General features: G+C 42.1%; 1 protein-coding gene across 8 annotated transcripts in view; it reads left to right on the top strand.

The window, feature by feature from the left end:
- Window positions 1–20,126, top strand: part of Ssdp (Sequence-specific single-stranded DNA-binding protein) — an 831,184-nt gene that overhangs the window by 27,057 nt on the left and 784,001 nt on the right. For all 8 annotated transcript variants that reach the window (XM_067141370.2, XM_067141374.2, XM_067141371.2 and 5 more), the window contains exon 3: window positions 17,553–17,614. In XM_067141370.2, the coding sequence (XP_066997471.1) occupies window positions 17,553–17,614 (62 nt within the window). The remainder of the gene's footprint in view (window positions 1–17,552; window positions 17,615–20,126) is intronic.

Below are 20,126 nucleotides of genomic sequence, written 5' to 3' on the forward strand. Positions count from 1 at the left end.
TTGTAAATGTAAAGGCTGAATAAGAACGGGCTGCGATCTATTGGCCATGGAAGACTACGGCTTTAATTTCGTTCTTATCAACTGAATGCATTGTTGACAAATGGAAAATTGAAGTCAGTAGTATGTGCGCAGTTGTTACATGCGGAACTTTATTTTCTCATTCCTAAACAATGATACGTAATTTTGGCTATTTAAATGCACACTAGTATGTGTTTCAGTTGGGTGGCACACAGTTACGTTGACACAGATCTCTTAATCGCCGTTTTTTTTTTTTTACTGTTGCTGCAGGATCCTTTGCATTACCCGGTGAAGTTGTCTGGTAATTGCTTATCTACTAGCGGATATACTAGTTGGTTAAAAAGATGAAATGGCGTATGGCTTCTTAGTGCCGGGAGTGTCCGAGGACAAGTTCGGCTCGCCAGATGCAGGTCTTTTGATTTGACACCCGTAGGCGACCTGCGCGTCATGATGATGAAATGATGATGAAGACGACACAGCCCCCGTGCCAGCAAAATTAACCCATTATGGTTAAAATTCCCAACCCTGCCGGGAATCGAACCCGGGACCCCTGTGACCAAAGGCCAGCACGCTAACCATTTAGCCATGGAGCCGGACTAGTTGAGTTAAGAGTGTACTTTTATTCTGTTGTTAGCCACACTGATAGGGGAACTTGTTTTCTGGTTTATCTACATACTTAACTTCCAGTAAATTTGTGAAATAGCGACATACACAGTCTCTGGGCTTTGGTGACCCAGTTTAAGTTGCCTTTCCTCCCCGTTTGTTCGGCGTCATTCCAGGGTTCTCTGAACTTACATTCCAAGTCACAGTTTTGCCATGGCGAATAGAAGAGAAAGTATGCTGACTGATGTTTATTTTGTATGCACCTGTCGTTACGCTGCGCTAATATCACCACCTGGGGATAACTCCATGACAGCTGATGGCAGATACGATTAATAAGTTTGATGTGAAGTTGTCAGTTCCAGTGTTTTAATCGTAAATAAATACATTTAAATGTTCTTGTTTCTGTGGTGATGGTGTCTGTGTCACAACTTCTTCACTTCTCAACTCACGATTGAGTTTCCTTATCACGTATGAATGATATAATGCAAAAGTAAATAATTGGCGGTCCCCAGTGAAAGCTACTTAATTCCATTTATTTAACATTCAATTGTTTTTTACTGTAATGTTTTATTTGATTGTAGCTTTCAGTAATATTTAACAGTCGGGAATAGGTATGTAGGCCTACCTTCGCTAATGAACTCAAGCTACCAGGCAGTGATATTTGTTACCGTAACCTGAAAGTGTCAGGCCTAAGTGTGTATAGTCTATCTGCAGGAATATACTAAATGCACAACACCATTCTGAATTAACCTATAGATATCAGTACTTAATTACAATAGACTACTTTAAACCTGCAAATACACGAACAAACAAAGGAAGGTTCACAAATTTTGCTTTCGTCTTTTCAATCCTAAGACCGGTCTGTTACCATGACATTTCTCCAGATGACACGTTTGTTGGCATTTCTCTTTAGGAAAATTGTATCAATAACTATGCACGCATGTACTTACCACATTCCAAATCATACCCTACCGTAATAAGCCGTTAACTGGAAACATTGGACAGCTTTCTGGTTGCTTTAGAGCATTTATTGGCTTGCTTTTACTCCTGCAGTTCTTTGATTCGAAAGAAAAACAGACATCTTACTGTATGTAGTAGTGAAATAAAAGTTTTAGAATTATGTTCAGCACATGCTCATTGCTCCAGCCTAATCCACGTGTGATATTCATCATGGGACTAAGCTTTTGTTGGTTAAAGGCAAATCTTGACGCGGTATAGATTTAGGCCACTTACATATATTCTCGTCGTTTGGTGGTGAAATTAATATTTCGTTTTTCCGTTATAACCAGACTCGCGGCCCAGAACAAAACAGTGTACTGGCATTTTCACATCATATTACACATTCACTTATCACTACATATCGTCAGCAAGGTACGTTAAGACCGGGCGAGTTGGCCATGCGGTTAGGGACGCATTGCTGTGAGCTTGCATTCGGGAGATAGTGGGTTCGAGCCCCATTGTCGGCAGCCTTGAAGATAGCTTTCCTTTTTTTCCCATTTTCACAACAGGCAAATGCTGGGCTGTAACTTAATTAAGGCAACGGCCGTTTCCTTCCCACTCCTAGGCCTTTCCTATCCCATCGTCGCCATAAGACCTATCTGTGTCGGTGCGGCGTAAAACAAATTATATATATATATATATAAAATAGCTACGTTTATTTGGTTAGTATTCACTGCTTTTCAAATAGCCACAACAGTGGACAGCGATAGCAGGGCAACAGGCCTCTATCTGAAAAGCCTGTTAGATCCATGACTTAAAATGTCAATTTTAAATTTCTAAATAGAAAGTAGCCCTTTAAATTTAACAGCCCCTATATATAAGTTGGCAATTTCTGCGCTGGTACTATTAGCACTGCTGCTGATGTAGTGGTCGGGGTCCCTATCTTTAACGCAGACATCTCGGATTCGAGGCACTACAGCGCCATGTTTTTATTATTTTCTTCTCCGTTTTTCTTTTAGCTACTTTTATTTTTGTCGACGTGGACTAGGAAATGTGCAGATTAAGTGCAAGTTTTAGCCATCCACAGCTTGATATATTTTCGCGTTTCTGCTATTTGTATGACTACTGCTGCACGTATGATAAGAGATAAAGTGAATGTGTTAACGTTTTACAATAAAAATCAGTAAAAGTATTTTTTAACGCTCACACTATGAATTGTTTTGAAAATGTTTTATTTACAACATTAATTGTACAGGTTTGCCACTTCTTTTTGTGGCCATTACATAAACGTCGTGTCATGTCGTAAAATAGTCGTAAAATGAATGACGAGCGTACCGGTGTATGATCTTCCAACAAATCCTTTATAAATAAGATATTTATTAGAACGTAAATAATTCTTTCTTTCTTTCCTTCTTTCTTTCTTTCTTAATCCGTTTAACCTCCAGCGTTGGTTTTTCCCTCGAACTCGGCGAGGGATCCAACCTCCAGCGCCTCGAGGCAGTGTTCTGGAACGCGAGACATTGGGTCGGGAGATACAACTGAGAAGGGGGACCAGTACCAAGCTCAGGCTGCCTCACCTGCTATGCTGAACAGGGCGTTGTGGAGGGATGGGAAGGTCGGAAGGAAGCGGCCGTGGCCTTAAGTTAGATATCATCCCGGCATTTCCCTGGAGAAGTGGGAAACCACGGAAAACCACTCCGAGGAAGGCAGAGTAGGAAATCTAAGCCCTCTCTACTCAGATGACCTTCCGAGGTTGACTGGACCCCATTCCCGCCCTCGTGCCACTTTTTAAATTTCGTGGCAGAGCCGGGAATCGAACCAGGGCCTCCGGGGGTGGCTGCTAATCACGCTAACCACAAAGGCCAAGCGGACAAGAAGTAAATATTACACCGCATATTTTCTAACGAAAATTAGTACTTGTCAATGAATACCCATGTATTTTCTAGTCGGTTGAAACATAACAGGGAAAAGAAATGGGGAAAAAAGTAAAAATAAGGGGCTGGCATTCCTGGAACCCGAGATGCCCGCGTGGAAATGAGGAACTCTGACGACTAGACCAGCAGTGCGACTGATAATCACACGCAGATTTCCAACATGTGTACAGGCTGTAGACCTGTTGCCTTTTCTTGATGGATGTTGTATTTTTGCATCTGTCCCTTGGCACAGGCCAGTGCAAACTGTGACTTCCACCGAAGTCTCAGGCTTATTTATGGCTGTGACAGTATGGCAGCTGTTGAGGTGTGGGTGAACTAAGTAATGACATTCGGAGCACGACTTATGCGTCTGAGTGTTTGTTATGAAAGGTATTCCTCATAATCAGTCATGCTGGCAAACTGCCTCAATCTCATCTTTCTTAGTAAGCCTCATTTTGGCACCGTCTTCGGTTTTTGCGGTTTCCCATAATCACATAAACTTCGTAGTGTTATTTGAGAATCCTACCAGCCTCTGGGTTGATACGGTAATAGACATATAGGCACTTACATTTAAAGGTCCATTTTCTCGTTAATTATGAGACAATAGCACAAACCCACCGACACATAACTGTTTGAACGAAATCAGTGGCCCTATAGCTGTGGCCTCCCCTTGTCAGCTCGGCAAATGTGTCCCAGTGGGCTTCTTGTTGAACGATGAGCGTCTCATTTGATGGCAGCGTTAGCACGAAAGTCTGAGGAGTGAGTATGAGCTTCCTGAGTTCCACCGAGTTTTAGAACTGGTTTCGCTGTGTGGTTTCAACTAAATAGTCGTCCTCAGCAATTGAATCCCTCATTAGACCAGTAGATTTGTCCTGATGTACACTGCTGTCTTATCTACCTCCGGGCGTACGTAGGATGAACACTGACACACCTACAGTAGATAGCTGCGTAACGAAAGCTGGATCAGCTGTCCCAATGAGAGCCAGTGCACCTCCAGTAACGCTCCATGTCCAAAGGGGTGTCCTTGAAGCATGTGCGTACTTCTGTGAAATACTCGTAGTTCAGGTAAATTAGGGCGGGTGTTCGTTGAGTTTTTTTGCTTGTATGATTCACCTAGGTGATATTAGAACATAAATTTGTATAGCGGACCTGAGGGGTGTCCATGACGACAGGAAGACTGTCTGATTTGGGAAACCACCGGGCGAGTTGGCCGTGCTGTTAGGGGCGCGCGGCTCTGAGCTTGCATCCGGGAGATAGTGGGTTCGAATGCCACTGTCGGCAGCCCGGAAGAGGGTTTTCCGTGGTTTCCCATTTTCACACCAGGCAAATGCTGGGGCTGTACCTTAATTAAGGCCACGGCCGCTTCCTTCCAACTCCTAGGCCTTTCCTTTTCCATCGTCGCCATAAGACCTATCTGTGTCGGTGCGACGTAAAGACACTAGCAAAAAAAAATTACTTGGAAACCAGGTGGCTCCAATGAACTTCCAAATACTGTAATTTAACTGTTTTAGCGAATGGTGGCGCAGGACTTTTCTTTGATTCTAGAATTAAAGACCAATATCACTTTTAATTAAAGAAGTAATCACGGGATTTATCAATTCAGCACTCAGAAAACTGTGTGAGAAGCAAGTTTGTCACATTCGTGCTGTTACGCATTCAGTTGAGTTGGTTATCGCTCGCAACTCACCGTTGAGTAAAATGTTATCCTTTTTTTCGCACCAGGCTAATGCTGGTGCTGTGCTTTAATTAAGGTCACGGTCGCTTTCATCACAGTCCCTGCCCTATCCCTTCGTTGCCCAAGACCTGTCTTTGTCGATGCGACGTAGAAAAGATGGATAGCTCTTTCTGTTTTAGATCTGACCTTTTTTTACTTCTAACCCACCGTCTTTCGAATGTGAGCTAACAGGTACTGAATATTCTATGTAACCTTGTTCTTCTGTGCCGGGCTGAGTGGCTCAGACGGTTAAGGCGCTGGCCTTCTGACCCCAACTTGGCAGGTTCGATTCTGGCTCAGTCCGGTGGTATTTGAAGGTGCTCAAATACGTCAGTCTCGTGTCGGTAGATTTACTGGCACGTAAAAGAACTCCTGCGGGACTAAATTCCGGCACCTCTGCGTCTCCGAAAACCGTAAAAGCGTAGTTAGTGGGACGTAAAACAAATAACATTATTATTATTATTCTGTAGTTATTTGGGGGTCTATAGTACTTGTGAAGGGACTACCTAGCCGAGGCGATAAAGGCATGCTTGGTTCACTTTGAAGGACGCGGGTTCTATTCCCCGTCAGGAAGTCGAAGATTTAGAACCAAGATGTCTTCATGTAGAGAGGGACATGGCTCTGAGTTCCGCTCAGCCTACACCAAAACTGAGTACCGTATCATATTAATTCCACGAAGCAAAGGCAGCCGGGCATTGAGCTAACCACTCTATCCCACTTAGTGCCGAGGTTACGAATAGTGAAATGACCTTAATGGCTGTTGAGAAATGGCATTGCTTTTCATCACCTGTGGATTTGGCCCGTTCTTATGGCCGAATGGTCCTCCTGACGCTGAACCAATGTAGAATGACGTTCACTATTCACTATTCCGTATCTTTATGGTTGTCAGTAGTCTGATGTGGTGTTGTGTGTACCGTATATGAAGAGTTGTGGGTTAAGAAGAACACAAACACCTAGTCCTCGAACCAGAGGAATTAACCGGATGCGGACTGAAGTCTCCGGCCTGACCGAGAATTGAACGCCGGACCCCTCTGTACCGAAGGCCGCTACTCTGACCAGTCAGCCAAGGAAACAAACCTGATTGAGTAAATAGGAGGATCAAACAGTTATTTTGGGGATGGAATCAAACGATCGCACACGTTTCGTTCCGGCGCTACTTGCGTCAACTTTAGAGCTGTGCTGATGAAACATGTCTGCGGTTGGTCATATGGAACCAGATCTCGTGACGCTGTCTTAAGCATGCTGCGCATTGTCTCGCTCACACAAGGAACATACTGCTGTTCAGTATAGTTTGCCTTCATGGTAGTGGAAACGTTTTGAGACTAGGGTAGAGCAGTTTATTTAAGAACGCTCAACTTGTATTTCTATAATTAGCACTTTGAGGAGGTTATAAGGTTGTGACATTGCATGGTTTCGCTAGCTTCGAGCACGTTTTACAATGTTAGCTTTAAGATTGATACATATAGAGAATTTGACTTCGTTGTCTCTGTATTGGGCCAATGATCTCGAGTCATCTCCGTATTTCGAGACTGCTATGTTAGTATTCCCTTTATCAAGTTACTCTGCTGTCTCTTGTATGCTATTTAGGTAACTGTTGTAGTCTGCTAGTGTTCATTTATTGACGTTATTGCCGATTAATTTTCATTTAGGAGTGGTTCGAATCTCATCTTTCTGTGCCTCTTTGTACTCTTTTTCTCTCTAGAATTAGAGAGCATAGTCCATAAATTTTCAGCGTTTCTCATCAGAGAATGGCCTTTCTTATCGGCCTACAGTATACATATTACTTTTCAGTTATTTATTGTCACGACCTTTAGTTAATCTTTACATCCCTCTTTTCCGTACTACTTACGACCTTTTCCATACTACCGGTACTTTTAACTTTTGTAATAGAGTTGCGTTTAGTTCGTCATATATATGAGGCTCGAGAACTACGTAGTTAAAACTTATAATGCTTGATCAGCAGTGTGCACAATTATTCACCGAGCGAGTTGGCCGTGCGGTTAGGGGCGCGCAACTGTGAGCTTGCATTCGGGAGATAGTGGATTCAAACCACACTATCTGCAGTCCTGAAGATGGTTTTCTGTGGTTTCCTATTTTAACACCAGGCAAATGCTGGGGCTGTGCTTTAATTAAGGACACGGTCGCTTCCTTCTCACCCTTTCCTATTTTTGGCGTGCATTGTTCGATCTTGAGACGGTTAACCAAGACGGAGCAAGATGTGCCTTGCTGCATATGCAACCACCATCACGCATGAGTAGAGCGTGTAATCTAAAATACGCAAGTTTGCTCCAATTCGTTCGACAAGGCATTTTCGAAGTCAAGTTGGCTGACTAGGGAGAGATGACCTTGGTTACTTTACTGACGTTGCAAACATTGCTGTTCATCTAAAGATGATAATAATGTTATTGTTTTTACGTCCCATGAACTACTTTTTGACGGTTTTCGGAGACACCGAGGTGCCGGAATTTTGTCCCGCATGAGTTTCTTACGTGCCAGTAAATCTACTGACACGATATTTAAGCACCTTAAAATATCACCGGATTGATCCAGGATCGAACCTGCCAAGTTGGGGTCAAAAGTTCAGTGTCTCAACCATGTGAGCCACTCAGCTCGGCATCCAGAGATGAATAAGCCGTTGTGTACAAAGAAGGAAGCCCGGGATTTGGAGGCATAAAAGGATGACGGAATCGTTGAGTTCACCGTTAATTTTGAGCTAAAGTTCACCGTGGCACGTGCATCGATGGACAGCGTTATGGCTAAATTAAAAAAATAATGAATATAAACTAATTAGGAGAGATGGGTTCAGGTCTGATGTTTGGAAAAAGTTACTGCAGACAGTCATCAGACAAAGTATGTTTCCTGTGAAACGTGAAATGCACTGTTAACCTATCCAGTAAATCCGGTACAACTCATTTAAGAAAAACACGCTTGTAAATTTAATTCTAGCGCTTCTCGCCAAGCATTGCTCGATAATACAAAGCAAAACATAACTAGCGCGTGTGTTTTCATGTGTGTCAAATATTTCCGACCATTCAACACTGTTGCCGGAGAGGGCTTTAAAGAATTAGGGCAAGAACTTGATAATATCGGTGCTAATTTTGGCAAAGTAGATATTGTTCTGTTAGCAAATTAATCCACCATTAGTAGAAAGAAGGACGAATGGCGGGGGACACCTCTACCTCTGGCCGAGATAGCTCGAACATAACTCGCCTCGCCTCTGAGAAGCAAGCCTTGGTCATGGTCATGCTCGACAAATGTGAACCGAGCATAAAGGGTGTTTTGCATGACACTATTTCCTTTCCCATCGTCGCCATAAGACTTGCCTGTGTCGGTGCGACGTAAAGCAACTTGTAATAAAAAATATAAAAATTCACAATTATTCATTCAGCACTGCATGAAGTTATAACTGCACCTGTGTTAATAACTTTCCCCTATACAGGCATCTTAGGTGCATCACGTAATTTTTGGACGCAAACATTGACAGACAAGATTAAAGCTCTGTAGACTATTGAGATTCAATTCGAGAACCATTTTCATAGTTACTTGGAAGCTGTGAAAAAAATATTAAACTCCAATACCAAGATTTTAAAAGATGAAATTGGTAAAATACTTTAAATTAGTACTTTCGAAGTGACTCATTTCAGTTAGTATGTAGATGTTCGTTGACAGACTTACTGAGGCAGGTGGCCTCTCAAGATGCGGAACAGGACGTTCTCTCTCCAGAGAGCTCATGGGGTAAAGTTTTTATTCTTCTTTTATTATGGCCTTCGTTCTTAAGACATTTGGCCATCCGTAATGTACAATGTTGAAATGTTAGAGAAGAGAAAATCAATTGGACAAGCTAAAATGCATATGGAATGGCAGAAACGGACTAGAACAGAGCAAATAAGAAAAAGGAAAGGAACGACTAAAGAAAAACCTTGAAATAAACACACTTATTTCTTTTAAATATTTACACCAGTTTTCTTCAGGTATTTGGCATTTGCACTGTACACACGTAGGTCTCAGGTTGCTAGTAACAGCTGGATATGTATTGGAAAGGGAATGCGAAGTTGCACAAGGTTATCAAACAGTGCTGTTCTACTGCACTCAGATGAGGTGGTTCACAACTCCTGTGTTTCTTGCACTGTACGGGCATTGTGCTCATTGGAGGACTCCAATCCTGTTGAGGTGAGCAGGGACTGAAGCCTGGCTGAACCCCATCCGGATGATGGTGGTTACTTGGCCTCTGTCCCATCTGACATCTTGATACCATGGTTTATGTGGGATAGCTGGCGAATGGAGGCATAGTAATGAATGACCTACTGTATGTGTTAGTTAGTCTTGTTCCACAGTGCTGTACATTCAACGTAAGTTTTCCTTTTGCTATTTATGTAAAAAGAGTGCGGGGGAGGCGTAGTGAAAGGAATAAGCCAGTCCATGCGCCCTGTTTGGCCAGACTGTCAACCAGATCGTTGTATGGAAGTCCTGAGTGTCCTTTCACCCATAAAAATGACACAATATTTCCGAGCGATTTCATGACGGACGATAATTCTGATATTTCATAGGCGTAGGAGTGTGTTCGTGTGTTTCTTCGAGGATGCCGCAATCTCCTGATTCACTTTGAGAATCTGAAATAAGTGTCTTATGAATATGTCTAGATTGGCGATAAGTTCAGCTGCGGAGTAAAGTTGAATAGTAGAGAGAAAACGCAGTATGTAATTTGCGCCACTGGTACTGTACGGGTGTCCACGTAATCGGAGTATGATCATGTTAAAGGCCAGGCCCACTTGGCTCCTTTTAAGAACTCGGATGGGCTTGTGCTTTCTCGTCGCGTGTGAAACTTTTCTGAGGCGCCCGCAACGGACAAGTTTGATATTCCTAAAATAATACAAAATAAAAACAAACCCCAGGGCGCAACAGCCCCGAAGGGCCATGGCCTACCAAGCGACCGCTGCTCAGCCCGAAGGCCTGCAGATTATGAGGTGTCGTGTGGTCAGCACGACGAATCCTCTCGGTCGTTATTCTTGGCTCTCTAGACCGGGATATTCCTAAAAGCATCTCTGTGGGGCAGTGGCTGTATCGGCTCGTTTTTGCCAATATAGTCATGCACCGTGATACTGACGGGTGGGAGAGATTTTACCGTCGAAACCTGCCGGCCCTATACGCGTCATTCGACCTCTGGTGACTCCTTACAGTAGAGTATAGAAAAATATTTAAATAATAATAATAATAATAATAATAATAAGGTAAGGGTGTATTCTGCCTGAAGGCAAGTCCGAACCTCCGCAGAGGTGTGTCTGAGCCGGAGTTTACGTACGGTAGAGTGGCCAGTTCATTTCCGCTCCTCCATTCCCTTACTCCCCACCAACAGCGCCTGGCAACCCATCCAAATCTTGACCACGCCCAATGTTGTTTATCTTCGGAGATCTCACGGGATCCGGTGCTTCAGCACGGCTACGGCCATTGGTATAATAATAATAATAATAATAATAATAATAATAATAATAATGCTTTACGTCCCACTAACTACTTTTACGGTTTTCGGAGACGCCGAGATGCTGGAATGTAGTCCCACAGGAGTTCTTTTGCGTGCTAGTAAATCTACCGACACGAGGCTCATGTATGTGAGCACCTTCAAATATCACCGGACTGAGCCAGGACCGATCCTGCCAAGTTCAGGTCAGAAGGCCAGTGCCAGAAACATATTTAATAACGTTGCATTTCAATCCCCACAAAATATTTAATTTCCAAAAATAAAATCTATTAAAACATTAATTAGTTTTGTACTCTTATAGTAAGTCATTTTATATATTAAATAGATATAAATTGCATTAAATTATCTGCTATTGTTAAATTTATGTGTGTTATTGTAAGATTTTATACAGTTTCTTTGATACGGCTCAATTTTTTTCCTTGCATCCGGGAGATAGTGGGTTCGAATCCCACTGTCGGCAGCCCTGAAGATGGTTTTCCGTGGTTTCCCATTTTCACACCAGGCAAATGATGGGGCTATACCTTAATTAAGGCCACGGCCGCTTCCTTCCCACTCCTAGGCCTTTCCTCTCCCTTCGTCGTCATAAGACCTATCTGTGTCGGTGCGACGTAAAACAGACAGCAATGTTTTTTCCCTGCAGGCGGGCCCGTATTCAATTCCTTGCACCCCTCTGGATGGTGAGGTCTTATGGCCATCGTGCTGGACGCTTGAACAGGCCACTTTAGAGCAAAAGTTCACTGATGCTGCATAATTAAATAACGCGGATACGCTATTAAACCACAGTACTTCAGTTAAAGTCAATAAGTAAGATGAAAAAGACTCGAGCTCTCGCCACCTTCAATCACTTCAATAACACAGTTTTAGGAAGATAATTACTAGATTACTCACTGATAAAGTCTTCAATATAATATAATATAATATAATATAATATAATATAATATAATATGATAGACCATTTTAATACACATGTTAGCCGAATTTATACCAATCAGCAAACCAGGGAATATTTAATTAAGAATACCGTTTCGTTGCTGGTTTCAAAGTGTGCTGAGCGACCCACCCTTAGTCCGGGGTGACGAAATAGCAATTGGGAAGTGTGGGATGTTCGGCGAGGACATGGGGTTGTTGCAGTCGGTGCTTAAATCCCGTGCATAACACAGTCTTAATCCACGGAAACTTGCCTCATTTGACTTGTGGGAAAATTGCTGTACAGGCTAACAGTTCCTACCTTATTTATGCATATTTTAACGTGATCTACTACGACCTAGTCTTCGAAGAAGGCATTTTTTATTCATCTGTATTCAGTGAAACTGAGTAATATAATATTCTTTGTGAAAGTGGCCGAAAGATGCAGACGGAATTTCACAGCAAGAATGGTTCATGGTGTGGGTTACATTAGTCACGTCCTAGTCGGTGAACCCTGGGCAACGGTTAGAGTGGCCTAATAAGTGGTCCTGAGAGTCGGGATACCAGTTGCTATAGAATGGGAGTGGGCATCTCGGACATATTCTGAGTCGTGGCCCTCCTCGTGCTCAAGTGACTAGGAGTATACAATCCACCGGTGGTCCCTAACCAATTAGAGGAGAGATCCTCACTGGAACTGTATAAATAGGGTAGCACCCTGCTTCACCGAATTTACCGAGCTCGAACATCTTACTCCCTATGGCAGTAACGGAGTTACACTTCCATTTGACAGGCTAGGGACTCCTTGGAGTCAACTTGCCAAACGAAATGGAATTCGATGGGGAGCTATCAATAATAATGGAGCTTACAGAAGAAATAAAGTAGAATTGGCTGCGTCAGCAAAGAGGCTGGGTCTGGATGTTTTAGGATTTATTTTGTTTACTATTTGTTTTATGTCACACGGACACAGATAGATCTTATGGCGACGATGGGATGAGAAAGGGCTAGTGGTGGGAAGGAAGCAGCCGTTGCCTTAATTAAGGTAGGCCTACATCCTCAGCATTTGTCTAGTGGTAAAAAGGGAAACAACGAAGAACCACCTTCAGGGCTGCCGACAGTTGGGTTTCGAACCGACTGTCTCCCGAATGCAAGCTCACAGCTATGCGCTCCTAAGAGTACGGCCAACTCTCCCGGTGATGTGTTAGGAGTTAATGCTATTCTGGTAAAGGAAGATAACTAGGAAGAGATAGGACATTGTCATGTGTTTTTAACAGGTGTTAGAAAGGGAAGAACAGAGTGTGGAGTAGGACTGTTCATCAGGAATATTATTGCATGCAATCTGCAGTGCCGAAAAAACATCCAATATCCTCAAGGACAAGGTAATTTTATTCACAAGCGATGTGACAGTTCATGATTACAAGAGTATGTGGTTACAGATTCAGACCAAATGAAACATACATAGTAAAGGGTGCCCAAACAGTTGCATCAATACCCCTCTGGTGGTAATGCGGGCGTGTATTCGCGTATACAGACGGTCGTAAAGGTGCCGAACGACATTCTGCGGTAGATTGTTCCAAGCATCTTGCACTTTTATAATGCAATTCGGCAATGGTTCTGGAGAACGCGCAAGTTCCCGCTTCATGTTCCACATGTGTTCAATTGGCGAGAGATTCGGTAATCTTGCTGGCCAGAGCAGTTTTTGAACACCGCGTAGAACACGTTGCGTCGCAACAGCTGTAATGGGATGTGCATTGTCCTGCTGAAAAAGCACATCACCTTCCTGCCGAAGAAATGGCAGTAGCACGGGGATAACAACCTGTGCAATGTAGCGGGCACGTGTTACGTTACCTTGCAGAAACACCAATTGTGGCCACGAGTTGCAATTGATGGTTCCCCACACCATGAATCCTGAGGTGGGACCTGGGTGTCATGGGCGAATGCACTCTGGAATAGGCAGCTCACCAGGTCCACGCCGTCCATCACTTGCATACAGACAGAACCTACTCTCGTCACTAAATACAACAGAGCTCCATTCGCCTCTCCAGTCGACACTTTCACGACTCCAGAGTAGCTGTACTTGGCGGTGTCAGTGGTAGCCTGGCCAGAGGCACACGTGATCGCAATCCTGCTGCAAGCAGACTGTTCCCATTGGACCGGATTTCGTTCTTGGACGATGTTCCCACAATGCGTCGATCTTGACGTGCGTCTGTACCACGCGGACGTCCGGAGCCCGTTCTACGGGGGTGGGAATGTTCCACGGGTCACTGCTTAAAGCAGTATGTGCAGCAATCCGTTGATACGTCCATCCAGCCTTCCGCAGGCCCACATTGCGACCTCGTTCAAATGGCTGCAGTTGTTCAACAGGAGCACGTACTCGTCGGAGGGACATGGTTGTAACCTAGAGTGAATGTTGCAAACACTGTGCACCTCTAACCTCAGCAGAGTTACTGCCTGCAGAATCAAAACAGAGTGCGCACGGACAGGCCTCAGGAGCGTCATCTGATCGCCGATGTCCGTGACAAATTATTCACTAATACAGCAACTCCTCAGTATGCACATACTATACCCTGGTGTCTCTGAACACTGTCCTTGAGGATTTTGCATGGTTTTTTTTCGGAAGTGTACTTTCTGTTACCGACGTACATGAGCGAATATATAATGGCGTGCGGCCTCCGAAAAGGCCTGGTGTAGGTCCTTCAAGTTGACGCATTATCGGCTATCTGCGCGTCTTTTGAGGATGGGGCCCTACCTATGATGAATTCTAAGAATGAAGACGGCACGCACACCCAGCCCTAGAGCCGTCGGGATTAATCAGGTTAAAATCTCCGTACTGGCTGGGAATCGAACCCGTGACCCCGTGAACCAAAGCTCAGCCCGCTTACCTTTTAGCCATGGAACCGGACAGTGCGCGAATGATGTGGGCAGATTTACCTGTTGGAGGAATTAGGACGAGAACAGTCTCAATATATTCACAATGTGAGGGTGCCGATGATAATATTGAAACCACGTAAGGGTGCAGATAGGGAAGAAGTTAACAAGTTTTATGAAACATTGAGATAGTAGTTAGGATCAACAGCAATGACAGGATAGTGCTAATGGGCAATTTCAATGCGAGAGTTGGAAATAGAACTGAAGGATATGAGAAGGTGATGGGTAAATAGAGGGAAGATATGGAAGCTAATAGGAATGCGAAGCGTATACTGGACTTCTGTGCTAGTAAGGGATTAGCAGTTATGAATATATTCTTCAAGCATAAGGCTACTCACTGCTACACATGTCAGGATAGGCATGAAATCCATTCTAGACCATATCATAACCGACTTTGAATTCAGGCAATGTTTGAGAATGCCTAGGAAGAACTGTCTGTAAAGATGGGAAATAGGCGAACATCTTGGTGGAATGATGAAGTGAGGGCAGCTTGTAAAAGCAAAAGTGAGGCATGCTAGAATTGGCTCCAAACAAGGAATGATGCATACTACATGAAAGAAACACAGCGAAACGAATAATTGTTGGATCCAAGAAGAAGTCATAGGAAGATTTCGGTAATAACCGGGAAAGGCTTTCATGTGGCAGGAAAACCTTTGTGGTGGACAGGAATAAAAAATCTTATAAAGGGAGGGGAAAGGGAAATGAATAGTGTTTTGAGTAAAACTGACAATAGATCCCAGGGAAACACTGGACAGATGGACGGAATAATTTGAAAATCTTCTCAACCTAAAAGGCGACGTCGCGTACAACCGAGCTCATGGTTGAGGAGGAACAATGAGGTTGGTGAAATTATGCTTGAGGAAGTGGAAAGTATGCGAAATAAACTCCCTTGCCATAAAGCTGCAGGAATAGATGAAATTTAACCTGAAATGGTAAAATTTAGTGGGTGGGAAGGCAGGGATGAAATGGCTTCATAATATAAGGTTAACATGGAATGTTATGGGTAACTTCAGATTGGATGAAAGCAGTAATTGCATCTATCTGTAAGCAAGGGAACACAGGAAAGTTTGCAAAAACTAGGTATTTCATTGATCAGTTTGACAGGCAAGGTGTTCACTGGCACTTTGAAAGGGAGTAAGTGATCAGTGGTTGAGAGTAAGTTGAATGAAAACCCAGTGTGGCCTCAGGCCCCAGAGGGGCTGCCAGGATCTGATTTTCAGTATGCGAAAGGAATAGAAAGCTATGTTTATGTTTCGTAGATTTAGAGAACGTATATGAGCACCGAAGGAAAATATATTATCCGTACTGGGGGACTATGGATTAAGGGTAGATTATTAAAAGCAATCAAAGGCAAAGGTAAGAATTGGTGGTAGAATGTGTTCTTGGTTCAAGGTACTTACAGGGGATATACAAGGCTGTAATATTTCACTTTGTTGTTCATAGTTTACATGGATCATCTACTAACAGGTACAAAGTGGCAGGGAAGGATTCAGTTAGTTGGAAATGTAGTAAGGATTGGCGTATGCCGACAACCTAGGCTTAATGGCAGACTGTGCTGAAAGCCTGCAATCTCATATCTTGGAACTTGAAAATAGATACGATGAATATGATACGAAAATTAGCCTTTCCAAGGCTGAAAGTGACGTCAGTAGGTAAAAAACCTAAGGTAATTTAATGTCTGGTTGGGAACACAAAGGAGAACCAAGTAGATAATTTCAAGTATTTAGGATGTGTATACTCCCAGGATGGTAGTACGAGTATTTTAAGTGATATTGAATCGAGGTGCAGCAAAGTTAATGCATTGACCTAGCGGTTGTGATCAGCAGTATTCTGTAGGAAAGAAGTCAGCTCGCGGACGAAACCATCTGTTCACCGGTCTGTTTTCAGACCAACTTCGCTTTAAGAGAGTGATTGCTGGGAATACTCAGGATATCTTATAAATTAGAAATAGAATGATCGCTGGTACAAACAGGTGGGAACAGTGGTAGGGGGTACTCGAAAGGAGGGGATAACGGCTAAGTTAGGAATGAACTCGATTGTTGGAGTTGTACGCATGAAGCGGCTTTGGGTGTGGATTCATGTGAGGCGAATGGTGGAGGACAGGTTATCTAGGAGAATAATGGACTGTTATGGAGGGTAAGCGAAGTAGAGTGAGACCAAGACGACGATGGATAGACTCAGTTTCTGATGATTTAAAGATAAGAAGTATATAACTAAACATGGCCATGGAACTAGTTACAAATAGAGGATTCTGGTGGCGTTTCCGGGGTGTCGGAATTCTGTAAGGTACCTAGAAGTTCTTTAACATGCTGGAAGCCAACTCCTCCAGTTGTTGGGAGCAGAATGGCGGGAACTGCTGACTGTTCTCCTAGGTCACAGTGGCTTGCAGACTGAACGTTGAAAGGCATAACATTCTATAATGAAGCATGTATGTATGTATGTATGTATGTATGTATGTATGTATGTATGTATGTATGTATGTATGTATGTATGTATGTATGTATGTATGTTCACGGCAAAACTGTGCCAGTTCATCGTTCGAAGATGATTGCTTAAATTATCCCATTAATTTTCGATTTTGTGGCCGGACAGTGTGGCTCAGATGTTATAGCGCGGGCTTTCTGAGTCACAGTTGGTAGCTTCGATCACGACTCAATCTGGTGGTATTTGAGGGTGTTCAGATACGCCAGCCTGGTGACCGTAGATTTAGCAGCATATGAAGAACTCCCGTAGGACAAAATTTCCCTCATCCCGCCGTCTTCGAAAACTGTAAACGTAGGTTCAGAGACGTATCATTATTATTATTATTATTATTATTATTATTATTATTATTATTATTATTATCAAATTGATAATCAACCACTTTTGTACATTTATCTATTTACGTTCAATAGACTTGAAGGTAAGGCTAAGAAGTAGTCAATGTTGTTCAGTGCTAATTTATGATGTCCAGAGAACATAACTCTTATTTTTAATGCTAGTGTTCTGTGTTTTTGTGTTATGTTTATACTTTTTGTTTTGAACCGTGTAATTAATGATGAAAAATTATTTTTTACAGATTCGATGGGAGAAAAATATAACATTAGGAGAACCACCAGGGTTCCTTCATTCCTGGTGGTGGTAAGTGTGATACTTGCTCATAGTTTACAAAAATCACCTCCATGCCCTTCGATATGTTTCTGAAGGTCTGTTTATTCTTTAAATGGTAATTATGAACTGTTAACTGGCATCATTTTGTCAAGATTGGATCAGCTATTCTGATCTTGCTACTCCTCATTGTAGTTTTGCCAGAAGTGAGAAATTATTTGCAGAGACTTACCCAACTAAAGCTCTTTAAAAATCTAGTCTTGAGCTTTGAATCTCAGGAAAGTTGGTACAATCTCAGAACGGGGATTATATTGTAGAGGCCCCCCATGAGCTTGTAGGAAACATGGTATAAAAGTACATATAAAACAACTTCAAAACTGGAAGAAAAATATTGTTTGAGAGCGTGGCTGGTGATATAACTATATTTCATCCAAGTGTATGTAGGGTGTTTTTTGTAGCTTTGAAATATTTGATGTATGATGGGATTGTGAATGTAGAAATGTCGTATGCACGGAATCCATAACATCTGAATTTCAGATGGCAATTCCTAAATCTGGTAGTACTGTTTTAGAGTCTACAGAAGTTAAGAAGTGTTGCCAGAGATCACAAGATATATTAAAAACATATTTACAAACTAAGTTTTATATTGATCTGACTGTAGAGTGCAAGGTTTTATTTCTTAGATGAATATATCTTTATCGTTGGTTTAGAGGTAAAACTTGCGAAGTGACATTTTCAGGCTCCTAAGACATACGGACTTTTTCATGGCAATAACTGAACCAGAAATGCAGTTGATGATTTCTTCTAAAGTAAACAATGGGGCGGAGCCTTGTTATGCACTTGATGACCTCTTCATGAGACAGAAAAGGAATATTTTGCTCTGAAACCACATATAAATTAACTTCAGCCAAAAGTGCACTTAGGGACTCTTACCTCTAAACCAGCAATATACGAATTACAAAATGTTTTGTCTGACTACTGAATGTTTCACGTTTGTGACAGTGTTTTAGGAGATTTTGTTCATTTACGCTCTAAACTAGTGGATTAACTGTTCTATTCACATATACTAGTGTGACTTTCATTAATCCTTACCCAGTAGTATTTGGAGGATTTGGAATGAAGATTTTTTAATTCATAAAGTCATTTTTGTATCTCTCATTGACATTTTGTTAAGACGCAATATCTGCGTTTGACCTTTTTAATTATCGGAATTCTTCCGGCTCAAGTCGGGGTGGATAGTTTTGTTTTTGTGATATAAAATCAATGACCGAAAGCGAAAGGGCTACAGTTCAAAATCCATTATTGTTCAGGAGAAGAGTGTAAAGTTTTAGCAGTTTTGCATTTCAAAAATGCACTTCTTACACAATGTTCATTTCATGACAGTTGGTGTGTACATAGATCTTACATCATTTATTATAATCTGGAAAAGAGAACTCAAAATGACTCTTTCAAAGTAAGCAAAGCGACTAATGTCAGAACATTGAAAACCGTTAGAAATGCTTCCTGCCACGATTACATTAGATTTGTTATTGTAACTCTCTTGGAGGTTGTAGAGGTCGATATAAGCTATACGTTTATAGTACAATCGTAAAAATGCATATTTAATAAAGTTGTAACCTTTTTGTTCTCAGCCACTGAAATGTATTTTAGTCAAAATATTACTGAAAAGATTTATTGCATATTTTATTATTCTTCACTTTTCAGTTTGTCTGACAGCCAGCAATTAACACTTGTGCGGTATGTAGAATGTGGAACTATCATGAAAGAAATGGATGAAAATTTTATTGAATTGCGGTACAAGAATTTTAACATCCAATGGGTTATGTGCGGAGAATTTCTTCCATCGACTTTAGGACTAAACGTCTTTCGCTTATAAAGTTCGTACTTGGGAGGATTACACATGAAAAATATTGATTATGCTATGTTGTTAAGTTTTCAGAAAATTAGTAACATCTCCGGTTGTTCCGTATATTCATGCCATATGAATTGATTGGTATTGCTTCCTTTGTCTGTCGATGGTGCTCCTACTAACAATAAAGAGAACTTGACGTAGTACTGAAGTTTAAGTGACTGAATTTGAATTGCGGTTTCTGTTGTTTCCCAGATGAAGACGAGTGATACGGGAGAAGATACCGTGATACATCTTCTATCTGTTTTCTTGATTCCTTGTATTGATGCATATTACTCGATGCCAGGCAAATGTGATAGGGTTTCTAAGGCCATATGATAGGGAGCCCATTCATCCCGTTTTAACCGGGAGAGTCCCGTTTATTTTACGAAATGTCCCACCGTCCCAAAACATTTTTCGGGACGCGAATATGTCCCGCTTTATCTCGATCTAAAAAGGGGCTCTACTTGTGAGTATCCTACTGAATACTAGAGACAGACTACAGCATTCGATTATCTCTGAACGTCACCTTATTATAGTTTCTTCCTACAAATATGGATATGGCGATGTTAGCGCCAGTGGTGTCTAAACATTGTTTTGACCATTTGTAAATTATAGCTTTCCCAAACATTGATATTGTCCCCTTTTTACCGGGCA

Source organism: Anabrus simplex, chromosome 2 (assembly GCF_040414725.1).
Source record: "Anabrus simplex isolate iqAnaSimp1 chromosome 2, ASM4041472v1, whole genome shotgun sequence".
NCBI lineage: Eukaryota > Metazoa > Arthropoda > Insecta > Orthoptera > Tettigoniidae > Anabrus > Anabrus simplex.